The 9,771-nt window shown below is 36.6% G+C and overlaps 1 protein-coding gene and 1 non-coding gene across 2 annotated transcripts; one reads left to right on the top strand and one right to left on the bottom strand.

Moving 5' to 3' along the window:
* Positions 1–1,402: 1,402 nt before the first annotated feature.
* LOC146134727 (CCR4-NOT transcription complex subunit 7-like) lies at positions 1,403–7,036 on the bottom strand. The gene is made up of 6 exons (XM_083395324.1): positions 6,881–7,036; positions 5,525–5,718; positions 4,255–4,416; positions 3,672–3,816; positions 3,058–3,168; positions 1,403–2,030 (listed from the first exon to the last, which is right to left on the bottom strand). Exons 1-6 carry the CDS (start codon positions 6,989–6,991, stop codon positions 1,911–1,913), a joined length of 843 nt encoding a protein of 280 aa, XP_083251450.1. The 5' UTR covers positions 6,992–7,036; the 3' UTR covers positions 1,403–1,910.
* On the top strand, positions 5,051–5,125 carry Trnaa-agc (transfer RNA alanine (anticodon AGC)). Its single transcript has one exon. It is a non-coding gene; the product is annotated as a tRNA-Ala (tRNA).
* Positions 7,037–9,771: the final 2,735 nt, after the last annotated feature.

Genomic DNA, 9,771 nt, shown 5'->3' with positions numbered 1-9,771 from the left:
TATTATATTCTTTGTTTAATAATAATACTTGACCCACCTTAACTCAAACGCTAACCCAAATGGTGTTTCGTTGTGGTAGGATTCTAGACCAGCCAGGTTGGAAAGTTTGGCCTGCGCGGGGGATTTATCCACAGCCGCGCATTTTATAGAAAATGTGTTCAGCCGCGCAAATCTGACTCGAGCAAACGCGCAAAACTTCAGCCGCGCAAACTTCTGTATGAAACTTAACAAGCACAAAAAAAATTGGCGGGCCGCATACTGAAGTTGTATAACATTTTTTAACGCTAGTTTATAAGACGTATATAATATAATGTATCATATAGTATCACCTGCGAAACGCTGAAAACGCATAGTTCGGCGATTTGGTCACGCATCAGTGGACAACGGTCACGTGTTTAGTGACGTCAAAATAGGCAATATCGAGTAATATTGCATATTAAATGCTATACTATCCAACTTTTTAAATATTTACCTGCGCACTGCGCCCGCACACCAACCAAAAATTGCGCAGTGATTCAAGTATTCTATGAACGCTGTAAGTTTAATATAAATTCGCAATTTACAACTTTCGGTAGCCTGATGGTTTATTTTCAGCCGCGCAAGTTCAAGTCGAAATTTTATTTTCAGCCGCGCATTTTTTCAGCTGCAAAACATCTCCCCCGCGCAATATCCAAAGTTTCCAATCTGGTAGACCAGCGCCCAAATATGTCTTGTTGTTTAACATCTCAGGCAGTTGCACCAACAAACCCGTCTGGAAAGTATGGCAGATCTCGCGGGTGCATGGCCGAAAAAATCAGAATGACCGGGTGCAACAAAGGTCAAAAATTCACCCGGCCATTATAACATATGAGAAGGCCGGGTGCATGTTCATTTTCTAGGATTGCAGATCTAGTGTGTTGAAAAAAATCGTGGGTGCACTTGTCATACTTTCCATTGTGACCAACAAAGTATCCAGTTTTGCTTAAATAAACCCGCGCTGCCAACTTTTACTCAAAATATATTTGTCGAACATACCTTTTCCAAAGCACTTTATTTGTGCAAAATCTTTGTAAAGAAAACCCGGCGCTGATCTAGAATCCTACCACAGAGTTGGAACAATTCTTACCTCAGCCCACAATATTTTGGTTACTGTGCGGGTTAGCATTTGCAGGTTAGTGGGTCAAGTATTATTATTTAATAATAATACTTAACCTACCCAAACCTGCACCCTAACCCAAATAATAATGTTCGTCGTGGTAGGATTCTAAACCAACGCCGTTTATTTTGCTAAAAATATTTGGGTTAGGGTGCGAGTTAGCGGTCAAGGATTATTATTATATTTATTCTTACACATTTATGCCTTTTATGCAATTTCAACTTTGAAGACCCGTTTCGTTAGTGCTACAAATGTGGTAGGATTCTAGACCAGCGTTGAAAAAACCCAACTATTACCGGCTTTCAACCTAAACTCAAAACAACTGCTTAATTTCAACACAGCGGCTTTAAGTATTCATAAAAAGCGTATTTCAGATTTGTCGACTAGAATCTACAAACGACCTGCGAAACTGCTCGAAATCACTTGAAGATTATTTTTTTTACTTCGTCCAGAAATTTCTAGATCACGCTTCTTTTCGCCGAATTCGCTGTAGCGACCATTCAATTAATCATGCGTAACGAACTACTCTTTATAAACAAAACAAAGAATTCGTAGAATTACGTTGAAATTCGAACAAACAAAACTAAAACACATCAGCATTCCTTCGTGGAGAACAGTTTTATTCGAAATTCCAAGTATAGGCAGTCGTAATAACGGCAACAGGTCAATAAATGAAGTTAGTTCGTTATTTGATGTATTCGGCTCCAAGGTTCCATCTCTTGGGCGTGAATCTTGTTCCACTTTGAATCTGCACAAACTTTTTGTTCCACCAAGCTCATGAGTTCTTGTTGTATTCCTCAGCGCTGTAAGGGTTGCCATTCTGCACATAGGAACTTCCAAGTCCGTACAAATGACCAGACTGCTTGTTGATGTCCGATTCTGGGCCAAAAAACTCCTGCGAACAACAAAATATATTTTAACCAAAACACCAAACAAAAGCAAATATATTTTAATAAAAAAGCAGCTTCAGAAGGGCTAGATCTCAGTTGTAAGCACACATATATGTGTGTACATATGTTTCATTGTATTATGATATGATACTGGCGATCCCCTTCGTTATGAAGCTGCTTGTACTAACAGATTGAGTAAGCATTGGCGTATAGTTGTTTCTCGACTCGTTCCCTTCTGAGCCTGCATAGTTCAGTTGGTAGAGCGACGGTCCCGGCTTGACCGGAGGTCGTGAGTTCGAACCTCACTGCAGGCTAGTTGTTTTTCTAGTCTGCTCTGCTTGCATCATTGATCGACAGATTCGGTGAGTCTGCAATGGCTTTTCGGTGTACTAATAATACGTAAGCCGTTATCGTTGGTCAAAAAGCAGCTTCAGAAGGGCTAGATCTCAGTTGTAAGCACACATATATGTGTGTACATATGTTTCATATTTTAATAAAGTATGCTCACTTATAACTAAACACCAAAATAAAGTGTTTATCAATAAAGATAGAACATTTAAAGCTTTCAATATTTATTTTACATTATTGTGTTTCACTCATCAAATAAAATGTCGACATTTTGTGCAAACAACTAACAATTATGTATATTTACCCGAAATGTTGTTTTATATAAAAGAAATATTTTACCTATCTAACACAAATACAAAGCCTGTTGTTATTGAAATATGTCTACCAAAACCCAGCAACACTTAACAAGAACCTAATGTTAGCGGAAATTTGTTTATTTTGTGACAATAGTGTTGTACTGGTTGAAGCAGAGGTCTCAATCTGTCCATAATTTACAACCAATTGGCAGTTTTCACGTTTTAGGGTTTCTCAAGGCATTTATATTTATCTCCCCAATCGGCATAAAAATAGTGTCACGCTTCCATAAAAACGTATTTACTAGTTATTTATTTGTGGTCATAATTTGTTCTATTCTGCAAATCAGTTTTAGTTAGGGTTAGTAAACCATATTTCCGAGCACCTTACCTCTTTAAGTTTGAAGAAAGTGAGTCCCGTCAGCAAACTGTCGCTGCCCGCTTGGTGTTGCGGGCCGACCCGGTCAACCTGAACCTGCTTCGCAACTTCCTGGAGTCCGCCCTGGACATAAAGTAAGTAAAACTCCGACCACACATGTGCAACGATATAGAAAATATTCTAACATTAGTGTGCTACACTGTTTCTCACGGGCGACTCTTCGCCAAAAACATTCCCTGCGCCAGCAAACAAAAGAATGCTTTATGTTTTGTGAGCGGTTAATCAAGTAAAGCTCCATTAATGATTTGTGACACAGAGATTAGATTATGTCGGATTTACAGCCTGAACTAGGTTTTCTTAACTTTTTTTACAAACCTTGTTATTTATTTAAACTTTTTTATCTTTTAGGATTAACTTAAACAACACTTTCCTTGTCGTCTGCTTCGGCATTAATTTCGTTAGATATTAACAGTTTTGTTTGCATTAGTTTTCCATTTGCATCAATTTTTTAGCAGTCACAGGCATTATTTCGTTTAGTCTACTTAATTTGCAAAAGTAGTTTAAATTACACAGTTTATACAACTTGCAACAAAACTGTGATGTGGACACTTTAATAGAAATCTTACTTTTAAACTTTTGCAGCTTTTCATCAAATACTTTACGTCATAGATTGTCGGAAAGAACAACTTTAGAAGTTCAAAAAATGCTGATTCATCCATCGGCAGATTGTTGTTAGTCAGCAACTTTAATAAGTATCCGAAATCATATCCACTGCATAAAGAAACATAAACATATATTCAACGAAGAAAATAAAAACTATGATTAAATTGAAATAAATAAACACATGTTTGAGTGAAGTTAAATCCATAATGATAAATACAAGGATCAGAAAAGCACAAATTTTTTTCTAAAAACTTCAAAGACATCCAGCACTAGACGAAAAATAATTTCTTAAAAAAAAAATCAGTTTAAGTTTGAACAAACGTGCCAGACTTTAAACATTTGGTAACATATAGCAATTGGAATCTTAACACAATAAATTAAAACGTTTTGTTTGCCACAATTTTATGAGGATGAGAGGCCTTAACATCAAACAAACATAACTGCGACAAATGCTAGAACATTTTAATGTTAACTTGGAAAGAATAAAATATTGATTTTGGTCCTAACTTTTACCTTCACCAACAAAAAGCTTATTGTTAATCAAACCTGTGAAAGGAAACCCAGTTGACATCGTCCATCAAAACGACCCCCGAGGTCATGAGAAGCTCGGCAAAGTAGAGAGGCTCGATTCCTTCTGCTTCGTGCTTCTTGAACTGGATCCCAGAGTTGTGAAGCAGATCGATCGAGTCCTGGGCGTACATGTCTTCACTGTGGAAAACAACACTTGCTTGTATTAACACAGTGTAGCAGGCAACGGTACTATGGTTGTTTCTCGACTTATTCCTTTCTGAGCCTGTGTAGTTGGTAGAGCAACAGTACCAGTATGACCAAGGTCGTGAGTTTGAATCTCACCACAGTCTAGTTTTACGAACAGGATGCAGCAGGCAACAGTGCTATGGTTGTTTCTCGACTTGCTCCCCTCTGATAGTATTTAGCTTAGTTGGTAGAGCGACGGTCCCGGTATTGCCGGGGTCGTGAGTTCGAATCTCACCACAGTCTAGTTTTACGAACAGGGTGCAGCAGGCAACGGTGCTATGGTTGTTTCTAGACTTGCTCCCCTCTGAGCCTGTGTAGCTCAGTTGGTATAGCAACGGTCCAGGTATGACTGAGATCGCGAGTTCGAACCTCACCACACGCTAGTTTTATAAACAAGATACAGCAAGCAACGGTGCTGTGGTTGTTTCTCGACTTGCTCCCCTCTGAGCCTGTGTAGCTCAGTTGGTATAGCAACGGTCCCGGTATGACTGAGATCGCGAGTTCGAACCTCACCACACGCTAGTTTTATAAACAAGATACAGCAAGCAACGGTGCTGTGTTTGTTTCTCGACTTGCTCCCCTCTGAGCCTGTGTAGCTCAGTTGGTAGGGCGACGGTCCCAGCTTGACCGGAGGTTGTGAGTTCGAACCTCACCGCAGGCTTGTTGTTTTTGTAGCATGCTCTGCTTGCATCATAGATCGACAGATTCGGTGAGTCTGTAATGGCTTTCGGTGTACTAATTATACCTAAGCCGTAATCGTTGGTCAAAAAGCAGATTCAGAAGGGCTAGATCTCAGTTTTGGAATATGTGTGTGTATCTTCTATTCGGTGTAATACAGCTTTCTTACGGAAAATATTTAGTTTTCTTAGTCAAAAGAAAGAATATGGTTTTAGAAGTGAGCTTATTAAAAAAAATTTAAATATAATATTTAACTTAGGTTGTCAGTTTGTACAAGTGCATCTGTGTAATCCCAGTGTTTAAGCTTTATCCTTCAATATTTTTATAATTATTTAACTTCTTATTAAACAAATTAGGTAAAATCAATCTGAAATTTGTTTACGTTAAATTGAATTTGAAATTAAACTGCCATGTTGAAATTCCAGAGGGTGTTTCCCCATTTTCATCCATAAAAGTGAGTCCCAACTGAATGATTTTGAGCATATCGACGTTGCATCGCAGAAGTTGGTACTGGTAATCTGAATTGGTGCGGAATTCACCGATTGGACGCGCAACCACGCCTGGAAATTCTGTGTCCTAAACAAAATTAATTTGTATCATACAGATCACTTTAAACAAAGTAGCTGAGCAGATTGCTTTCTATACTTGTGGCAAGCCTACTTCAAATGCAATGTTATATCCATAACATTATGTCACTGCTAAGTTATCTATGACTAATGCACAGTAGTGAATAAAAATAAAAATCTGCCCCTGTGATTTTTTTTGACAGAGAAAACAAGCATGCCAAAAAAAAATAGAACATATCCCCTAAATTCCATGCATATTTTAAACAAGCGCCAACAAGATCTCACTGAGATCTGTCATTCTTTCCAGACACAACATAGTTTAACCTATCTATAATACAAATACGGTAAAAAGAGTTGGTTTAAATCAGAGGCGTGCAACATACGGCCCGAGAACTATTTACGTGGCCCGCACAGACTTCGTCAAGTAGCCCTTTATTTTTTTAAAAATTTTCACTGTTTAAGAAGTTATTTGTAACGGAATCATTGGCATTTATTAATTTGTATTATGTCACACTCTCCGAACCTCCATTATTGCGTCATAGTGTGCATTGTAGTAAAACTGCCTTGTTTTGCTTGCAAAAAAGAAAGGTTGATTATGAAAGGTGGAAATTCAACAAGCAAGATGTAGTTTGCCTGCTTTGTCAAAACGTTATATCAGTAATAAAAGAGTATAATTTCTAAGGGACACTATAGTTAAAAACACTCCAATTATGATAGCGTTGTAGGTCAATTGCGGGTTGACAAAATGCTGCAATTGAAAAATTCTTTGAGCAAACAACAAGAGGTATTTCATTGTTATAAGAAAGACGTTGAGCTTGTTACAAAACTGGGCTATAAGTTATCGAAAGCAATTGCCGAAAAAGGAAAGCCTGTTCAAGACAAAATTCAGGAATCAGCTCACAGATGAGCACTTGTTAAGTGAACTTCGAGTTGGCACTTCTGCCAAACTAACAAGATCTCTGGTGAGAGAAGATATTACACATCTCATTAATCGCTTAATGAGTAACTTGATTCTACACGGTTTTCCAATAAAATATTGTTTAAAAAATATATCTGTTGTTCGATACATTTAAATGTAAAGAATTTATAACGCATAACAACCAAATAAAATTTATTGCTAAAATGTTGAGTTGCTATCAACAACATTTATTTTGAAACACAACCCGACATACCATTGCTATGTAGTTATACTTCTTTACAATATTTCTAATCTTTTTGAACTCAATTTCAATGTTGGTCGCCCAAACTTCTACAATCGGATCTTCTGTTTGATGAGCCGGCATTTTAATATAATCAATGCAAACTCTAAAAGAAAAGTTAACACAAAGACGTCTAACAAAATGAAGATTTATTGAGTGGATTCATAAATTATAAGAACTATAAACAAATTCACGAACTATTTAAATAACCTTGATACGCAATAGTTTATTATTCCAGAAAAAAATACGATTAAAATGTTTGTGTTTGATTTGCGGAATATGTCAAGCAACATTTATACTTTAATGTTTATTTTTATGTTAGGAACTAAACTCGGCCAAATATTTGTTTAACACAACTAGGATTTTTAGTTATGAAATGTTTTTAACATTAGAAAATACAAAATTACTTTTTTACACTTCCTCAATTTAATTTTTTGAAACAGTTTTTTGAAACGTGCTATTACGTCAGGTTCTTGTGGTCGATCGCATTCAACCATTAAATCTATATTTCACGCAACCAAGCGTAACGTACCCGCAAATTGCATTTTTTTTTAAAAAACCTTTTAATAAAAAATAGGACCATAAATTGTCCTCCAACAGAGTAAAAGACGGTTGAATGAACAAAAAACCTTCAAGGCATTCATAAGTCATCTTTGCTTAAACCAGAAGATTCTAGTTAGCTTTTTGGTTCATTTCGATAAATTACAGAAAAAATACAGATGGTTAATTATTTAATTTTGATTCAAGTTATAGATTTTCTTAAGATTTTAATTTATTATTATTTCTTGTCGAAACAGGCAAGTTTTTTTTTTTTTTTTTGTCTTGCGACTCTAAAATAATACTCTAGCTTTGAATTTTACAACATTGTTAATACAGTTTTGAAATGCTCATCGTTTACCATGAATATATCCGGAACCTAAGAAGAGGATAACTGAAATCAGCTTAGTCAGGAGTTTAGCACAGGGTATCTCTTGGTGAGGTTCGAACTCACGACCTCCGACCATCTAGTCTGGTCTTATATAAAACGTGTTGTTATCGTTGACCAGTACGGAGGACTTGATCACAAAATAAACAATGTGTTTACGTACGTTTCAGTGCATTTTATATCCTTTTACCAGGGTTGTTCGTTTTCCTCGCTTGTTTTGTTTAACTCGCATGTTAGAGAATAGGAAATATAGATGCTTGCGATTTTTTCGATGCGAGCGCATGGAATTAGTCCAAAGCAGGATATTTTACTGCGATTATTATTAAATATTTATTTAACAGTCAAGTTTTTGTGTAAGAAGGTTTTTGGAAATTTGCAAATTTCCGTTTGTTATTTAATGAAAAGTATAGAGCAGGGGTTCTTAAACTTTTTTTTACCGCGGGCCCCTAAATTTTTTTTGGCTCGCGTGGACCACGGAAGGCAAAAAATTTCAAAAATGACGTCATAAATCTGCTAATTTCGATCTACAAATGTGAAAGTGAAATAGAGCAGTGGTTATCAACCGCCGGTCCGCGTCAACTTTTTTGCTGGTCCGCCAAAGATATTACAATTTTATATCTTAATTGCAAGATGTTAAAAGCTTGTGCACCAAATTAAGAACTTCGCCAGTTCCGTAATTTGCAGCATTGTGACGTAACATAAAGTTAATTGTCTACTTTGGATTTACCGTAAGTTACAATGCGCAGTGTTGTGCCCAACTGTTTATAAGTAGGCTACACGTCGTTGAAGTCTCCTACTTTAAGATAGTGTATGTGAAAAACTTTCGTATACCACGTATGACGTAATTGCATTTTGGGTTGGTTTTGATTTTTAAAGGTCCACCGGTCCGCAAAATTTGTTTTGAAATTTTACCGGTCTGTAAGCTAAAAAAGGTTGAGAACCACTGAAATAGAGTCTTAATGCATTCAGTGCAAAGCCGTTTTATTTTTAATTAAACTGTTTTCCCTTGTATAAAGAAACTACATTTTCTTGGAAACCACTTCTTTATTTAAACAAAGTTTTAAGAGATGTTTCGGGAGGCGGTGGTGTGTTTATGGATACGACCTTCGCCTTGAGAGATGTGCTTGGCTAGTTTCTGCTGAGGTGGTCTTGAAGCGGTTTCACGCCCAACATCGAGTCTAGTTTCAGCCGAGATGCCGAGTTCAGCATTTTTTTTGTTAATACTGCTGGATGAGCAACACTCGGTTATATTACGCCTCGCAGCAAGAGCTTATTTCATTTTTGTTTAGTTGTCGGGTGCGGGAAGCGGCCGGTTAATTGTTCGAGGCGTGGGAACGCAGAAAAAAGCGGAAACAATTTGTTGGCGACATATTTGTTGGAAAAGCTTTAAAATATTTTCCTTTGACAACTGCAAAGCTTTGAAGGCGTTGAAACAAAAAGTGCGAAAATTATTCCTTTATTAGATATCAAACAACCTGTTGTTACTTCGACTGAATAACTTTTTTAAATGCAGATACATTTTTGAGCATAATCGTTTAACGTAGAATTGAAATCAAAGCCCCAATACAGAAGTAGAAAGCATTTTGAACGTTTTTTCAACATCAAAAAGTTTTTTTAAAATTTTGTTCCCGGATTTATTTCGCCGTTACGTCCAAAATGTTGCGGGAATATTTTTAAATTGGGAAATATAAAGTGAAGTGAGTTTAATTGTTTAGTTCAAAGCTTCCACTGAACAGAGTTTGTGAGACAAACTATTGGAAACATTTTGCCTTATCGGACAAGTAACCGATATTTGGGCCTAGTATCGGACGAATAACGATACTCGCAATTGCAACGTTGTCGTAATTTCACTGAGAATGTTCTTTTAAATAGTTGAATTTATAAACTTCTGCTTTAAGTAAACTAACGACGAAATCGAAATTTAATTTCTATTGTTGCA

Source organism: Ascidiella aspersa, chromosome 8, assembly GCF_963924565.1.
Source record: "Ascidiella aspersa chromosome 8, kaAscAspe10.2, whole genome shotgun sequence".
Lineage (NCBI taxonomy): Eukaryota > Metazoa > Chordata > Ascidiacea > Phlebobranchia > Ascidiidae > Ascidiella > Ascidiella aspersa.
Note: the sequence above shows the minus strand (reverse complement) of the source record. Positions and strands in the feature narration are given on the sequence as shown.

Bases quoted from the DNA above. Each gene is read 5' to 3' on its own strand.
- LOC146134727 (XM_083395324.1), bottom strand. From the start codon at position 6,991: ATGCCGGCTCATCAAACAGAAGATCCGATTGTAGAAGTTTGGGCGACC. The intron at 3,817-4,254 runs GTTTGATTAACA...TTCTTTATGCAG, and splicing joins AACTGGGTTTCCTTTCACAG to TGGATATGATTTCGGATACT. The intron at 3,169-3,671 runs GTAAGATTTCTA...CTTTATGTCCAG, and splicing joins AAAGCTGCAAAAGTTTAAAA to GGCGGACTCCAGGAAGTTGC.